General features: G+C 32.9%; 1 protein-coding gene across 2 annotated transcripts; it reads left to right on the forward strand.

Moving 5' to 3' along the window:
- The first annotated feature begins 1259 nt into the window (after nucleotides 1–1259).
- Nucleotides 1260–17123, forward strand: LOC130823745 (nibrin homolog). Of its 2 annotated transcripts, XM_057688480.1 has the most exons (14): nucleotides 1260–1471; nucleotides 4252–4302; nucleotides 5248–5509; nucleotides 5594–5679; nucleotides 7113–7243; nucleotides 9145–9191; nucleotides 9519–9627; nucleotides 9815–9901; nucleotides 10921–11080; nucleotides 11720–12189; nucleotides 13188–13249; nucleotides 15216–15315; nucleotides 15395–15456; nucleotides 16644–17123. In XM_057688480.1, the coding sequence occupies exons 1-13, from the start codon at nucleotides 1435–1437 to the stop codon at nucleotides 15449–15451; spliced, it is 1659 nt and encodes a 552-aa protein (XP_057544463.1). In that variant the 5' UTR covers nucleotides 1260–1434; the 3' UTR covers nucleotides 15452–15456; nucleotides 16644–17123. The 2 variants fall into 2 exon arrangements, with proteins under 2 accessions (XP_057544463.1, XP_057544464.1); XM_057688481.1 differs by lacking the exon at nucleotides 1260–1471 and having other exon boundaries at nucleotides 4272–4402.
- The last annotated feature ends 837 nt before the right edge of the window (nucleotides 17124–17960 follow it).

Here is a 17960-nt window from a genome sequence, read left to right on the forward strand (position 1 = left end):
TCAATCGATAATTATAATTTATACTTTTAATATTTTTTTCTGATACGTTGATAAATACCCATTTTATTCTCATTATTAATAATTATATTATTAATATTTTTTATTGTAAATAATTAAAATTAAATATTGTATAAATTTGATGTTGATGATTTTAGCATTGAAACGAATTAACAAGATTCTAATAAACTATGTTATAACTTATAGATAAGGAATAAAATACAAGAATGATTGATGAATTGTGTTAAAAGTCAAACGGGACTATTAGGGTAAATAGGAGCAAAAATGCAAATATTTCAATGGATGAGTTGGCATATATCTTGAGGGATAAAGTTCGAGATGAAGAAAAGACATAAGAAATAATTTAAGAGTCCTAAATATGATAAACAGATAAAGAAACTGTTATAAACAAATAAAGAAACTATTTACGATGACTTAGGCTGTGCAAGGACAAGTCATTAATATAGTGATAAGAAATCAAATGTTGAAACTCAAGGTGTTCAGAAGGCGTGCAAGAAAGACCAAATATAACCTAGATGTTAGGGGTGGAAAGGGTAAATGATTTTAAATCCAAATGTGACGGTAGAAAATCAAAGAAATGGATAGCAAAAATACACAGGGTGAACATTAAAACTAATATATTGATTTATATAGCCCTCTAACCGATCTCAATCTTTTGAGAATAAGACTCTTATCGAAAAAAGGTTGTGTCATTCATTACCCTTTCCAAGCCTCTATCCAAATTGTTGCTGAAATATATATATATATATATATATATATATATATATATATATATATATATATATATATATATATTTAAATCTCAAAATAAGTTTCGAGAAATTTTAATTTTTAAAATAAACGTCTTCGTGTACAGACTTAAGATTAGGGTTTGTTTGATGTTATTAACAGCAAACAAGAGAAAAAATTTTTATCACGATTTTGTTCGTTGTTACCAATAGCAAATAAAAGAAAGATAAAATCATAATTATAATATTGTAAAAGGATAAGAAAATGAGAACAATGCTTGTTTTTTTATAAACCCAAAATAAGTTTCTAAAAATTTTAATTTTTAAAATAAACGTCAACGTGTCCGAACCTAAGATTAAATTTATTCGCTATTACTAATAGCGAACAAGAGAAAAAATTCACTGTAAAAATCTACCAAACTTTGTTTATTGTTATCAACGGCGAACAAAATAAAGAAAAAATCATAATTATATAATTTTGTAAAAGGACTAGAAAATGGCTTCTTGTTGTTAGTAACTTTTTTTTCCCATAGTCCGTTGTTTGCTAGAAAAAACGACGCATGTTTTGTAGAAGTCTATTCGGGATCACCGCCACCGGCAAGCCCTTCGAATTTCTTACAGTTTTACATACAAAACCGTGTTACTAAATTCACTATCAAGATCCAAATTACATAATCCCGACAAAATTATGGTTTGGGGGCTGATTCCTGTTAGCCCAGATTCAGGTTTCTTTCTGTTTCTTATCTATGTTTTGCATTTTGTATATCTGGGTTTATTATCGTGGTTTGCCTCACTTCAATCAGTTGATTTGATGATTCTGTATGTAAGCATTCATATTCGATATTGATATTATGTAATACTCCTTGGTTATGGCTAGTTTGCTTTTGCTTTATTTGCTTTTGGTACAGACTAAGTCGGGTGTCATGGATTAAAGTAGTGGGTGTTTAGAAATAAGGGTAAAAGTATTGGAGCCATAAAGGGTAATCTTATTGGGAACGACTTTGGGGGCGAATTAGTGGGAGTTGGGACAGAGGAATACTACTTTTTCATGTGGGTTTTATGTTGCCGCCAATTTGACGTGGAAGAAACTAATTTTGTCTTTCTTAGTGAATTATTCAGTTACAAGTATTATCCTTTTATGGGTTAGCATTGATTTTGTTTCACTTAGAATTGTGAAAGAAAGGAGCAAAATTAGAGGTAGAAAAGTTGAAACACCGATGAAGGCCATGAATAATTGGGTGAGAACAACACCAACAACATTTTAGTACCCAATGCCAATTGAGTAACTCTCGTTTAGACAAGGTTTGAAGGGAATCAGTTGTTGGTATTGGATGGGACTACTCTTGTTATTGCACTCCCGTGGTGCAAAATTGTGGTATGGGAATAATGCAGTTGTCGTACAAACTAATCTTATTACCAATGTCAATCAAGTAAGTCTTGCCTAGGTGAGGTTTGAAGGGAATAAGGTGCTGGTATTGAGGGCGAATTTAAAATACCCAATAACTTTAGTGGTCATATTTACTTTATATGTTTTTGAAAATTCAGGACTTAAATCAAGTTATAAAACTAAATCAAAAGCAAATTAAACTAATATTTGTGGCTCCTTAATTGAAGGTGGTCATGTACCTTGCACATGCCCAAAAGCACTCCACTCGTATTGGATGGGATTGATTATTGCACTCCATTGGTTTAGAGCAAGTCTGGCTTTTGAAATGATCTTTGTATGCTTTCCAGTATCAAGTCTTGTTGGCATGTTGTTCTCCATCATCAGGTTGCTAACAAATTTGAGGGAGTTATGCTTTCGGTGAAGAATGTTGGGTTTACCCCCTTAACGAGAATGATCTTGTGCTAAGCTATCATGAGACATTGCTTTTTTTCATGATGATTCTATATGGTTAGGATATATTGGTGCATCATTAGGCACATCTTACTATGTAATTTGCGATATATTCTTTTCTTCCCCTTCTTTATCCTGAGGTTTTTAAGATTACCTGATGTTGGTGTTATAAAGGATTATTGACAATTGTTTTTTTTAAGAATATCGTATTTACTTAGTTCTCTCTTATTGTTGTTAATATCATTTTTTTTATTAAAAACAAATGGAGATTATCTTACAATGTTTGTGATTGGGGGAGAAATACAAAAAGAAATAGGAAGCGAACAAAACAACAATGCCAGAGCCTTAAACTAAAAGATTGGGGTCAACTACATGAAACCATATATCAATTCCAATTGTTGTCCACATGGAATCCTTTTCTCCATTCATTTCGATTTTCTACCCCATCTCAAATTGTAAGTCTAAATCCTTTATATCCCTTTCCATTTGTATTCTCTAGGTCATCTTCAGTCTTCCTCGTCATCTCTTTATGTTCCACGAGTTAAAACTTTCTGTCTTTCTACCTTTAGCTTTAGGGGCACGCTTTGAGCACATCTTCGGTCACGTCGTGTTGGATGTCCTCACTACTCTGAAATATGGACCAAAGTATTTGAAAAACCCACTTAGAGCAATTTCTTTCTCTTCTACCAGTATAGTGTCTCTCGTTATGTCATTTGTACTAAAGTTACACTTTATGTATGTCGTCTTACTCTGATTTAATTTAAACCTCGTGAGTCCAACTATTGTCTCCATCTTTCTAACTTAACGTTTACCCCATCTTTGATCTCATAAATAACAATCGTCAGCAAGCAATATGCACTAAGTGTCCAAGACACTTCTCCTTGTATCGACTGAGTTATCTCATCTTGGACCGCTGCAAAAAGAAAGAGACTTAGGGTCGATCCTTGATGAAGGCTAATGAATTGAGTATAAATAAAATACATGTTTCCATTACCTGTCCTCCAAAAAACCAACCAACCAGGTCATGAGGAACGACATGTCATTTCCAGTCGACACATTTTAGTTGGGGGCTGCAAGTGTGACTTTTCAGAAATAAAAAGACTACCGGGAAAAAAAATATCCTAAAAAAAGACAGACATCAACGACCATTTGTGGAAAGATGTTCCTTTAAATCATTTGTTAACTTATGTTACTTGCAACTGCATTTTGAATTTGATTTTAAGCAAACACAGCACTAGAATTTTGAGAAAAATGTTTCTTTGGTGTGCATTTTAAAACGATTCTTTAAGCATTCTCTTCTTTATTTTTTTTTATTTGTCATATATTCTAATGCCATAGTGGAACATAGGAATGATTATTAGTTATTACATGCTTCACTCGCTTGAAATTTTATGCTCTACTTTTCTTCAGGATACCACATGTTTGCATTTGATGTTTGAAAACCATATTATCATGCTTGATCATGTTATATTCATTTGAATATGAATTTCATGATATTAACTTTTTACACTTTTTACAACATGTTTCATTGAAATAAGGGTTAAATGAGTGCATCGAAGATCACTTCTAGAACTGGTAAAACTAATTACAAAGAGTAAGATTGTGTGCAATAACGATCTAATCTTTGTTATTCTAACACATTTTTGTTTTGCCAAATTTACACAACAGGGGAGAAGTACTTCATTTATGCTAAAGGAACATACAAAGTGGGCAGAAAAGGTATCGTGAAGGTTTTTATAACTTGACCCGCTTCCTCTTGAATTGACGACACATTATTAAGGATGACACATTCAAATTTGGAAACATTTCATTCATTTTGGTGAACATCTTATGCTTTTGTAATTATCAATTTATCTTCCAATGTTGTTTATTTAATAATAACACTAGTTGTTTTCCCCTTTGATAGGAAAGAAAAGTTGTGAGTTCATTGCAAGGTCTATATTTTGGTTATCATGTTAGATAGTTATGCTGGTTTATGGTTGAATCTGGTTTCTTAAATGTTTGAATGTCTCTAATAAAGGGTAAAAATGAAAACATTAGATGCTTGGGCTAGTTTATGTTGGAATTCGTAAGTTAAAATGCCTCTGAGAACGAAGGAGAAAAAATAGCTTGCTCAAAGGGATCACCTCCTTTTAAATTTTTTTCCCATTATTTTCTAAAAAATTGCTGGTCATCTGGGAAGAAGATGTTTTTTTAAGGCATAACAGCCTATTTATCTAAAACACTTGTCAAACTCAATGGTTAACCCATCATAGGCAAGTTTGTGCATCAACCTGAACCGCGGTTGAACATCTCACTGGACACTGGTTGAAAATATGCCATTAGAATTAAATTTTGTTGTATGCTAAGTGGTTGATTGTATTTTTACTTTTAGTTGAAATTTTATGATTTAAGCCTGCAGCCTTTTTTAAAAATTTTTATATTGGCTTTACCTTCTCATGGTTAGTGGTTGTATTAGTTATGCACTATGGTTGTAATACGACCATATCTTATTTTTTTTACTATGGTTCTAAACTTAAATATCTTATGATGTCTACTTCAGACTGTAGTAGAATTCTGTGGTCGTCTTTAAATTTTTGGAATTCCCATTTATAACAAAATGCGCCGGTTAGTATTATCTATAGTAGTGTATATGTGATTTCTTTTTATTCTTTTTGCTTGTAGGTTGTGATGTGATTATTAATGATAAAGGTGTCTCACGTATCCATGCTGAGCTCATTATAGATTCAATGGAATATGTGGAACCTATTGAGGATAGATCATCTTGTTTACCCTCCAAAGTTCGTATAAGAGATTGTTCCAAGTATGGAACTTCTATTAAAAGAAAATGTAATATGAAGGAAAAACTGCATGATTGCCCTGACAAAGAAACATTTTTAAAAGATGGGGATTTAATTTCATTTGGAGCCGGCACCGCGACATTCAGGTACACGAAAAGATACATTTTTGATGATTTATTTGGTACCGGGATCTCTTAATTTTTTTTTTGCTCCACTCTTTTTTTGTGCAGATTCTCATATGTGCCACTTGTTTTTTACCTTTGCAATTTCACAAGCTCTCAAGTAGCCCCTTCACAAGATAAAGTATCATCAATAGGTTAATGTCGTTTTCTATAGTTATTATTTGCCTGGCGTACTTTACTGCTTCTTGCTTATTATGAGTTTAGTATATCTGGAATGTTTAGTTGAGCTTTTTGGATTGGATTGAAATAGACTTGTCTCAGTGTTACCTGTTTTTTGCTGGATATGTCTAACTTTATTCCTTCCTAGATACCATCCTAAAGAGAAAGGTACTTTGACTGACTTTGAGAAACATTATTCAACTGCAGAACCAGTAGCATAACCAGCTCAAGCTGGTTCAGTATCAAAAGCACGACAAGTAGTAGTACGAAGAACAGCACGAACAACTTTATTTAACTCGAGAGTTGAGATTGTTATGAGTATTGAACCCAAAAAACTCAAATTGTGAGAAATGATAGATTATAGAGGGGAAAAAAAACACAAAATGGATAGTGTTCTTCTGGAAAAGAAGAGGATATTACTTGCAATTGATTTTTAGATGAGATTAGACCGGAAAGCACATGATCTGGAGCGTTTAGCCATTGAAATGGACGTTGAGAAGAGAGAAAAAAGATAAAAGAGAAGGGAAAGAGAAAGGGAGGTTTTTCTGAAAAAATAAAATAAGTGCCAACATTATGTAGCCAATGCAATAAGCAAGGCAACACACAATGACATTTTTGTAAATAATGTCATGATCTGGACATTCTTGAAAAACATTGATTGGGTTATTTTTGTCAATAATGTCATATTAATTTAGTAAATATTCCAAACGTAACAAACATTTGGTGCTGCTTTAAGTGCTTATTTAGGATAGTAGGACAAAATAGAACAAAGGGAGTAATAATTTAATTAGGAGTTTATTAGGAAGAAACATACCTATGATGCCTAGTGTAAAAATACGGTAATGGAACAATGATGCGGCACAGGAATGATGAAGTTATCGTAAAGCTTAAATACCTGTCAAATCATAAAGATATCCCTTGATATGGCCCCTATATCGGTTGAATTATAAGATATCAATTGATAGCAGACTTGAGCGTTATGATGGTATGAGTTTGATAAAGGGTGAGTGGGTTGGATATTTCGTTGATTAGTTTCCTTATAGATCATCGGTATCATCTAACAGTCTTTCTAATAGGTTTCCTAATAGATTTTGTCAAATGGTAGTGCAACCTTTAGTCCTTGAACTCATCTATTTTCGAATAAACGATACGTTGTTTGAAATTATGAGGATAATTGTTGCTGTTGTAGATGAAGGTTTGATATTCTCCTTTGTCATATTGGAATCTCTGTTAATTTTTTTTTGCAGCCAAGATAAATGCTTTTTTTACTTGTGTATTCATCAATTATGCTGCTGTTTTATCGATTCTCTGTCATACATAATGTTTATTATCTATGTGGTGGACTGTGACTAATAGTCATGTATTGTTGGGCCATGCATCATGATTGATTCCTATGCTTCTCTTCTAGGTGCTCATGTTGCACATAAGTGGACAGCGGAATGCACTCATGTAATTGTGGATCCCTTCATGCCTGTGACCGAGGAAATCATTGATGTCATTTTGTCTAAGAAACCTTTAGTATTAAGTACTTGGTTGGAGGTATGCTTGCAATCCTGCTATTTTTTGTTGCCAATTACCAATTATATTAATTAAAGGTGTACTACAAACTTTAATAAATAAACGAAATAGCCTGTGTCACTATGGTTTTTATTAAGCCACAAGTATAGGTTTTATGCGCAAACAACATTTCATGTACCTGGTCTTTCTTCGACTTAAACCTTTGTTGCTAACATTTCTCTTATCTCTAGGGCTATTTCTCATCTTTAATATTTACCTTTGCTTCGACTTATTAAGTTTGTAGTACACTTCGACTTATGTAATATCTCTAGGTCTACTTATATAGGTTCGACTTATTAGTGATTAACAATTATATAGGTTCGACTTATTAAGGTTTAATATCTCTTGGTCTACTTCGACTTAATATTTACCTTTACATAGGGCCATTTCGACGAGGTTTCGTATGTTTAAATTGTCTAGCAAATAACAATCACTAAAATCATAAAAAAACACAAATACAAATTCTAATTCTAAATTGAATTATCATAAATCATAATTGAAAGTAAATAAAATTTAAATTATCATTATTTAAAGAAAGTTGAAATTCTAATGCATAAACAATTACAACAAATAATACCCAAATATAATTGATTTTATCATTATTAAAAACAAATTAAATTGAACCCAAATCAAAGTTACTTTATCAATTATCATAGAATTATACCCAAAACCAAATCAAACTTGCTTTAACATAATATTATACCCAAAGACCAAAGCAAGTTGAAATTTAAATTCACAAAACAATTAGAACAAATAATAGTATAATACCCAAATGGCCAAATCATAAATTCTAATTTACACATATAATGATATAAAAATGATTTGTTCATAATCATAGAATTATACCCGAATGGAAATGAATCAATGATGAAGTTGGAATGTTAGAATTATACTCAGAATTTCAAGAAACAGCAGATTCTTCACGACTCTCTGTTCGACTTTTCGTCTGTTCCCCAGGCGGCACCGCGGCAGCGTCACTGTGTCAGCCACGCCTCCACGGTCAGAAACAGAATTATGCAGGCCGGCAGCGGGTGTTTGTTGACTGTCGTGACTCGTGACTGTGAAGTGTGAACTGTCGAAGGAGGAAGTTTCGTATTAGGCAAGATTCACAAAACAGTAATTAGAGGGAAACTGAATAGGGAAAAAAATTCCTTCCTTTGATAGTCATTAATTACTCTCATTAGGTATTAATAAAGTTAAAATTATAAATTATCACATGTGAGTGCTATAGCCTAGTGGTTTGGAGTATTTGTTTACAAAAAGGTCATGGGTTCGAGACCCAAGAACTACTTTTTTGAAATTTTTTTTAATGGGGTTGCATATGCAACCCCACCACCTACATTGGGTCCGCCCCTGGATTCCACTAAGGTTGAAGGTCATTCTAGGAAATGGTGAACCTCTACCTATGGAAGTAATAACAAATCAAATAAAAGACAATCGAAGAAAATGGTTAAGCATCTGCAAGGTCAATATGGGGGACATACTGCTGCTGCAATGAACCATACAAATGCTTGTTGTTACCATTGGAAGAATGTCAAACCTCCATTGCAATGACCTCTCATAAACTGCATTCTTACCGGGTTGTGGTGCTGCATATAGTTTTCTTTTTTTTTTTGCACCATGTAACTAGTTTTGTTAAGGTTATTATCGTCTCATGAAAAAGGATTTTATTTTGTCGGATAAACTTAATTTCTAGAATAATAAAATTTGGAATCATTTCGAGATTGTTGGGAGTAAATTGAATATTTTGCTTTTCAGGAAGTGGAATTTTGCCTTTTACAGCTCTAATCATGTTAGGAAGTTGTGTGCTAATTAAAACAGTCATGAATTTGTTTCGTACTTGTTTCTATATTACTACTTGTTTTCGTCACCTTGTTTTGCAGATTGTCGCAACATTTAGGATACAAAATGAGATTCCAAGTTATAGTCAGTGAGTATCGAATTTCCTTTTCAGTCATGTGTAACTATCTATTTTCTTCTTGTGTAAACAGACTTATAACTCAAAAAGTGGTCAAAATATACCATTTAATTTTTTATTTTATTTTATTGTTTGTAAAAACCACCTAAACTATTAGTGTTTTTTTTTCTCTTCTATTTTTATTTTTTGTAATTGTAAAATGTTTCTACAAATGATGGTTATTTGAGAAAAATGTGTCATAAAAGGTATTTATTGCCTAAAACATCTTTACGTGGTGGTATTTTGTGGAATGTATGCAAGTTATCTCATACTTGTTATACATTGACATGACGATGATAGATACATCCCGACGTTGACATTGGAAGGTGGATCTGTAACAGTAGCCGATAGCAGGACTCGTGAAAATTGCTTGAGAGGCTATACTTTTGTGTTGAGCTCTGCAGATTTGGTAATTTCCATACACAAATGAATTTAAAGTGATTTTTTTTTTGTGTAATTGTATGCAAGGAAATGATTAACATTCAATTACCCCAATGTTATAGAGTGGCTGCCACGAAGGCTCCCTCCAATTCTGCGCTTTTTTGGTTTTAATTTAATGAAATCTATAAATAATGATGATATATTTTCTTTTGCAGTACAAGTTTCGTGATAGGGTGCAATTATTGTTGGAAGCTGCAGGTGCGAAAGTCCTTTCTGTTGATGATTTAGATTTGAATAGCCAGGTAAAATGTGGCATGAGTAGCATCAAAATATCTTTTTTTGTGGGATTGCGCAAAGACTATTCCTTTCACCGGTCTTCATGTCTCTTATAGACCATTTATTTAGATGTTGTTTATGTATGATACTGTTTCCATGGTTGCAGTTTGACTACTAACATATGCACGAACTTTGAATTACAATAATAAATGGATACATAAAGAGAACAAACATAGAATGTTCGGGAGTTCAGACAAAGGACTGGTAAATAAAAATTATAAGGAAAGAAGAAATGGCAAGTAATGGCTTCCTCAGTTATATTATCAGTTGTATCCAAAATTCCAATGTTTTGCAAAAATTTTAAGATAGTTAAAGAGGAAGAAATGAATTGGGGCAAGTGGGGAGAGAGAAGAAAATGTGATGCCCTTTCTGTTGTAAAATAAATTTGCAAAATATCTATGGTTGGATAGTATGCAAGGAGGATTATCAGCTATAAGTTAAAAATTACTCCACTAATTTGCTAGAGATATACTTCAACATAAACGACATCAATTCTCTTTTTTTCTCACTTTTGGTCCGCCACTTTATTGGTGAAAGGAAGGGTTAAAAGATATGCTTGAGCCAAAATAAAAATTAAAACCTCTTTTTGTCAACTTGATTTGCTTAGAAGGTAGTATACTTTCTCAACTTAAGATGCAGCTCTTGCTCCGCTGGAAAAAACTAATATATAAACATGTAAAAAATTTCACTATTATTTTAGTACATAAAAGAATTTTACTAATTGAGCAAATTGCAATTGCATCCAATTATTCGAACCGTATGATTCTGCGGAAAAGATCAATGTATATAAATATAGTATTTATATGCAAAATTTTATTTTTTAAATTGGAGTAAAAAAAGTTGATGATAGTCATGAAACAGAAAATTTCAAATCACTAACTTCCAACTCCTAGAATCAAGAAATAATTAGAGTCTATATGTCTATGCCGTCCGTCACTACTTAAGTTTATCATACTAACTCGTCCAAATGAAACTTTTGTCGCAGGACCAAGTGGAAGTAGACAAATTTCTGGTGTTTGTAAACCCTGCAAATTCAGCTGAACGAGTCAACCTGAGTAGGCCTCTAGCTAAAGTAAATGAGATCAATGTGATTTCTTCAGTCATATCAGGATATTGGGACCCTTCCGTATTGATATTACCATCAAGTAAGCAACATGGACTATAGGCTGTATGTATTTGTTTTCTTGTGAAAAATTTGTCATTTTTATCCCAGTTATTTCCCTCGTATTTTGTTTCCAATTTGAAGTCAAAAGGTTGGACTTACAGGAATGCCTTTGTTCCTACTTCTCGATTGATGGATGTCATCTACCAATAAATCAGAAACCTTTATGGCTCCCAGAAATATATTTTTTTAATCCAAATTCTGTTTGAAAATTTAGGTAGATGTAACATCAGATCTCTGTACTAAAATGTGGTAAGACAAGAATACCCACAAAAGGGTAACAAATACAACCAAATGAAAAAGGTAGAAAAGGGTAAAATCGGGGGGAAGGAGGGACAATAATAGGAATAAGGTGGGATGAATTTACGTGTATACTGTTATCATTTCATGTCTCATGGGTACTTGAATTATTCTTTGTTGAGTTTCTTGAATCTGGATAAACAAGAATTATCCGGTAAAGAACCTTTCTAAGTTATTGCCTGTCAATCTTAGTTTGCACTTCGCCTGCATTTATTTTCCCTCGTCGTTGATACAGTGAGGACGTTGTGGGAAACATTGAGAAGAGAACTTCCTTACTTGGACATTAGTATTTCTTTTGACCAATTGCATACTCTTTCTGCAGTTGTAATTTCATCTTCATGTTCAACTGATGAGACTGTCGTAGAGGATTCTGACGCAGACACAGAAACAGCTAGGTCAGATCATCCCACTATAACCAATGTATTAGTAAAAACTGAAGGCTATGAGCTGGATAAGAAAACATTAAAAAACCATCCTGGTATTCTGAGTGAAGATGCCCCAAGTGCAGATTTAATGCTGGATAATAGTACGAACTTATTCAGACAAAAGGAGGCCACTGAATACAAGAGTAAGCAGGAGAAATATGTTAATACTTCGACACTGGAAGATAGTAAAGTTATGAGTTCTCTGAAGCCAAACAGAGCAGTAACAACTGCAAGGAATGATGATTTAGAGGGAGTCGAATTTGATATTCTTTATAGCCAAAATTTAATTGTTAGAGGTACTAATACACAAGTACCAACTGGTTCTGTAACTGAAGGTGGAGTTATTAATTTCAAGCGTTTTAGAAAGGTATGTAACTTGTGTTAATTTATCATATTTCGTCCTTGCTTTATTTCTATGAATGAGCTAATTTTTTCCTGGCTAGTTGTATACCAACGAGGCAACGACTTCCTTAGTCAAGAATATTCTAAAATTTTCTTCGTACTCTTGCTTTTATTTATTTATTTTTATCTGGTATGAAATTATAAATAGTTGCATTAAGGATAATACTAATGTAGCATGCTTGGGTGTAAAGTAGAGTTAAATTTTGATGTAACCAACGAACCCTTCCATTCAATGTGTGGCAATCCGTCCCAGCGATCTTCTCCAAGTATCTAACCATCGAATTCCGGCTGTATGCCCACTTTGTCATTCAAGGAAATCAGCTACGTTTTAATACTTGGTCCATAAAGGGGTTTAGAATTGAAAGTTATCTTGGTTTTTGCTCAAATATTTGGCTTATACATAAGATTTTTGAGGAGATTACTTAGATTGAATCGACAGACCAAATGAAGGGGATATTGATGATATGACATAGATTCAGAATTTGAGATTGGAGCAATGAGTATATCCTCCCAAGAAGTAAGCTTCATATTTTTCCCAGCATTTTTTCCCCAGCATTTTCTCCTTTATTTTGTTACGGTGCTACCCTTCATTTTATGTTTCATTTTCTGTAATCGTGTTTTGTTTTTCTGAATTCTTCTGGAGATAACGCCTCTAAGTAAGCTTACCCTTCTCCCTATCTTGTCGATAAACAAATTGTCCGCTTCTTATTCTCCCTATCCGTGCGACGATTTTAATCATCAATTATGCTTCCAAGTTGTTCAAAAGTATGTTTTGTTTTATAATAATTATTATGTAGACATTGTGAATTGATTTCCTTACTTCAAAATGTCTAATTCGTTAATGTTTCCTAGTGTCTGGTTTCAGAAATATATGGTATAAAGTTATCCATTCTTTAGTCAATATATATTTGCATCATGGCCTCTCTTTTTATTTTAACAATTTACTCTTTAATGATTCTGCAGAATAAAACTCAATCTGGGAACAGCTTTAGTAACCTCGTTCCATTTTCAAAACATCCATATCGGTATGTAGCATCTTAGCTTTTTTCTTCTTTTGTACTTATATTTTTACTATAAGTTGACACTAATCGTTCAAATCATTGCTGGTCTTTCAAAAATTATCTTAACTAGTAATTAACCGAGAACACCTACTGGAAACTTAGATTCCCTCCTCAAAATAATTTTAATGCCCTGTCAGGAAACTTAGAATCTAGCCTTCATAGAAACTGTTCCTCTTAACAAACCGACCCCCACTGGATTTTCCTACTTCTGGTTTAGATTTAAAACTTTGCAGGTGTCTTGATTCTTTTTCTATATGCTTTTATAGGACCCTTAACTTTTGTTAGTACAAGGTCTATAGAAACAATCTTTGGAGGAAATAGAAGAGCTAAAATCTAAATCAACTTCATGTCAATTGACATTTGACAGCTTCCAAGTGTAACTTTGAAATGAAAGTAGTAGTAATCTAGTTGATAACTAGTTGAAGATAAGTCACTGTTTGTTCATTCTTCATTGACCATTGATCCTTGTTCATTCTTCAATGATCATTGATCCTTGTTCATTTTTCATCGTTCATTCTTCATTGACAATTGATCCTTGTTCATTCTTCATCGTTCATTCTTCATTGATCATTGATTCTTGTTCATTCTTCATCGTTCATTCTTCAATGATCATTGATCCTTGTTCATTCTTCATCGTTCATTCTTCATTGATCATTGATCCTTTTTCATTCTTCATCGTTCATTCTTCCATTATCATTGATCCTTGTTCATTCTTGATGCGTAACCGGGGCTGATTAAGGCCTTGGTTATGCAAGGATGAATGTTGCGCGGAAGCTTTAATGATTACTACAAACAATACTACGAAATGATCATGAAAAGAACACGAAACAACCACAAACAGAACCAAGAACTCCGTTCTTGATTTTCTGATATTGATCACCTGTGACTCTTCTCTATGATCGACACGAAACTGATATGTACAAAGCCTTCCAGACGTTGCACTCGAGGTTTCCTTAAAGTATCAAGGCTGCTCCACAACTCTTAACACTCCAAGGATCAAAGGATACTCCGTAGCCTTTGATGAAGTTGCCTCCAACTTCGAAGAAGAAAACAGAAAACTCTTTTCTGAAATACCTCTCTATTACTTTGATTAATCAAATGAAAACATACATGAATGTTTATTACATGGGTGAGGCCCTCCTTATATAGAGTCCTCAACTACCTTAACGGCTCTATTAGCACACGCCTCATTAAAAAGACACGTGCTATTACAAAACACTTAAAACAGAAACTAAAAAACACTTAGAACAAATTCTGATGCAAATCAGTCGAGCAGCCCTCCTTCAGCTCAGCCTCTAGGACTCCACGTTGATTATTAGAGTGGTTTTAGGACCTTGATAGCAAGTTCCTAGTGCAGAGATTCCATTTCTACCCTTGATGGCACAAGGTACCATGAAACACGATCTGGACAAAGCGTGCTAGGTCAGCTGGTCAGAACAAGCTTGCAACTTTGTTCTGTTCTGATTTGTACTACCTGCTGAGTGGCTGACCTTCACGGCTCATTTCAGTGGGTTATCCATGATGTATAGTGATGTTCTTGGGCCAAGGCATGAAGTTCCATGTACCAAGATTCTATAGAAACAATCTTTGGAGGAAATAGGATTAGTTTAAGTTCATAACTAGTTGATATAATTTGGAAAGACCCCTTATAATTCGGAATAATGTAATAGTTTTCTTTGATTGAAATCTAGTTGTGAAAAACATGTTATTTGAATTCTGACTAGAAGTGTTAATTCGAGTCATTAGATTGGTTTTAGGTTAGATCGGTTTAAAATTGAGTCTTGTATCCACATTGATTTGTACATAATTGTAAATCCATTTTAAGATCGAGTTAAAGTCGAGTTTGATTATAAGATCAGGTAAATATCGGGTTATTGGATCTATTTTGAGCACCTCTAGTTCTAACGTATATTATGTAACTTTATGCTAGTGATTCGGACTTTGACAAGAATGTAAGTGAATCTGTGAAGGAAGAGAAAAAGAGAAAGAAGATGGAAGCTATGGCAGAGGATTTGTTTAACATGGAACGGGTGAGTTAAACGACCTCTTATTGTTATAATATTCCGAGTCAAGTTCACTTATGTAAACTTATGAACCTTGTGGAGATAGGGACGTCGCCGTAGTGGATTTGCTGGCTCCCTTCGTGGATTGCTGAATCATAGTTGACACAGGTACGAACTACTTGTTTTTCTTCATACACAAAGCATATTACGTGGGTGATGTTTGATTGCTTCAGTTTTTTGGGGAGACTAATTCTTCGATTTTAGAGGAAGAACTACCCTATTAATGAAAAATCCTGGAAAAGTCGAAAGACTCTATAACGTAGTGTAATATGTGGAAGGTTTTGTTATGTATGGCCGTAGAATTCCTCTAGGTTGCGTTTGGAAACCAACATTTTATTTCAAATTGTAGATTTCAATTATGAAATTATTAATGAAGAATTTGAGAATGACAAGGTTTGGGAAATCATTCTCAAATCCTCATCTTTTATAACAATGGTGGATTTGATTGAAATCTAAATTTGAATTTTTTTTATTTGTCAAACACTAAATTTGAGTTAAATCTATATTTTCAAATGAAATCATCATTCCCAAACATAGCGCTAGAGACATTTGGGCTCCCATGTACCTTTTAGGTACAAGAGTTGGCGTGAGCCACCCTATTAATGTACAATGGCTCACTGAAGCATGTGTACATATTTATATGAAGTTGTCGATGATATTTGCTACAAGGGTCAATCAAATTTTGTTATTAGTAACACAGGTAATATTGCATACATTTGACTCCAAGCCCCCATAGGTTGGAGCCATTTACAGGCATTAGGGTAATAAAATGGAATGGACTGGTTCAAGACTTGCATTCTATATACTCTTATGTTCCCTTGAGTTTGCAACAAGTGCAAGATACTACTTTACTAATTTGTAGTTTTGTTTTTAAAAGAGTAAGATGAGATATTTGAAATATGTGATTGTGATGAAAAGCGAGATTAAACATGGATAATAATGGATGGGGTGTGTGGGATAGCTTCCAAAATAAGCAATGTAGCAAAGTTGATGGGACAAACCATAAATGAAGTTGTTGCAAAGTGCAAACATAAGGCGACCGAGAGTATACACAATAACCTAGCAATCCTCATGTGAAAATATGCAAGTTATATCCATTACAATTATGAGTGTACAATCTACATGATTTAGTCTTTTTTTAAGAGCAATCTCTTCAATCTTTATTTGTATCAAATCAATTTTGAACGTTGTTATTAGTTTATTGATTTCCTTTAATTGTATCTTTCGTTTACAATTATTTGTATATAATTTAATTAATTCATTTTAGTTAACTTTGTACCACATTTCGAATATAGGTGCATCCAAGAATTCTCGAGTTAAAAGTGTTCTAACATGTGCTTGTCCTTCCTAATAACCATACGGTCCATAACTACTCCAGAGATGATGAAGATTGAATACCGAAGAGGAAGAAATGCATATGATATTTGCATGCTCGGTTTGTTTCAAGCATATATTTGCATTAGTGGATCTTTAGGTCGGAGTCTCATGTTATTCCCATTGAATGAATCAACTTTCAATCTTATGTAGAAAGTGAGATTGTTTGTGTAATAGTTCAATAGGTTGTTTATTTGTGGTGATAAATAGCATTTTATTGAGTAATTCATATATTATTCTAGACTTAAAAAGTGAAATTTCACGGGTTTTGCATTCAATCCGCTTCAATTAAGGCAGATATGTTGTGATTTTGGTGAGCAGTGGGTGAATATGAATATGTAATTTTATAATATTAAATATTAATGCTTTATTTTGTCCAACTATGAGGGCTAAAGGTATTGTACAACTTTAGGTTAAATTGATGCTCATTAAGTTAATATATATTATTTTATTGCTTTGAGTTTGCTACTGAATATGATAAATCGAGAATGCAATAAAACGTCATTTTTCAGTTGCAAATTCAAAGAGACAATAAAGTATCCGACTACAAAGACAAAGCCAATGTCAACTATATAGAATTTGCTTCATGAATGAAAATACATCAACTTGATATATTATTGCTGAGAAAGATACATATGTCTATAGGGATAACTTTTATTTATTTTGCTTATTGATCAAGTTTAAGCGACAACTTATCTAGTTACATTTATATTGGACTGAGTTAGATCTTTTATGAGTAAATATTGTAATTTTCGAATGCTTTTTCAATCTCAACAACTTAAAATCGCTGATAATATGAGCGATTATATAATTCTACATTAAATGGCTAACATGGTGAGTTGACAATGATAGAAAATTTTATTCTATTATTCAACTTTAAAAAATTAGGCAATGAGAATAATGTGAATGAAAATCACAGAAATGATATTTATTATGATCAAAAAATATAAATATTAATATGACAAATTTGATAGGATTAGTACAAGCTAAAAATAGTGCAACAACAACTATATCAAATTTTATGCTATTCAACTTAAAAAAATTAAACTATGACAAAAATGTAAATGAAAATTAAAATAATCGTATACATTATAATCAAAAATATAAATATTAATATTATAAATTTGATAGAATTCGTACGGACTAGAGGTGTTCAAAATAGACCTAACAATACGATATTTATCCGACTTCAAAATAGATTTAAAATCATTTAAAAATCAATATAGACACAAAATCCG

This window comes from Amaranthus tricolor, chromosome 9 (genome assembly GCF_026212465.1).
Source record: "Amaranthus tricolor cultivar Red isolate AtriRed21 chromosome 9, ASM2621246v1, whole genome shotgun sequence".
NCBI classification, from domain to species: Eukaryota; Viridiplantae; Streptophyta; class Magnoliopsida; order Caryophyllales; family Amaranthaceae; genus Amaranthus; species Amaranthus tricolor.

Bases quoted from the DNA above. Each gene is read 5' to 3' on its own strand.
- LOC130823745 (XM_057688480.1), top strand. From the start codon at position 1,435: ATGGTTTGGGGGCTGATTCCTGTTAGCCCAGATTCAG. The intron at 5,510-5,593 runs GTACACGAAAAG...TTTTTTGTGCAG, and splicing joins GCCGGCACCGCGACATTCAG to ATTCTCATATGTGCCACTTG. The intron at 15,316-15,394 runs GTGAGTTAAACG...TTGTGGAGATAG, and splicing joins ATTTGTTTAACATGGAACGG to GGACGTCGCCGTAGTGGATT.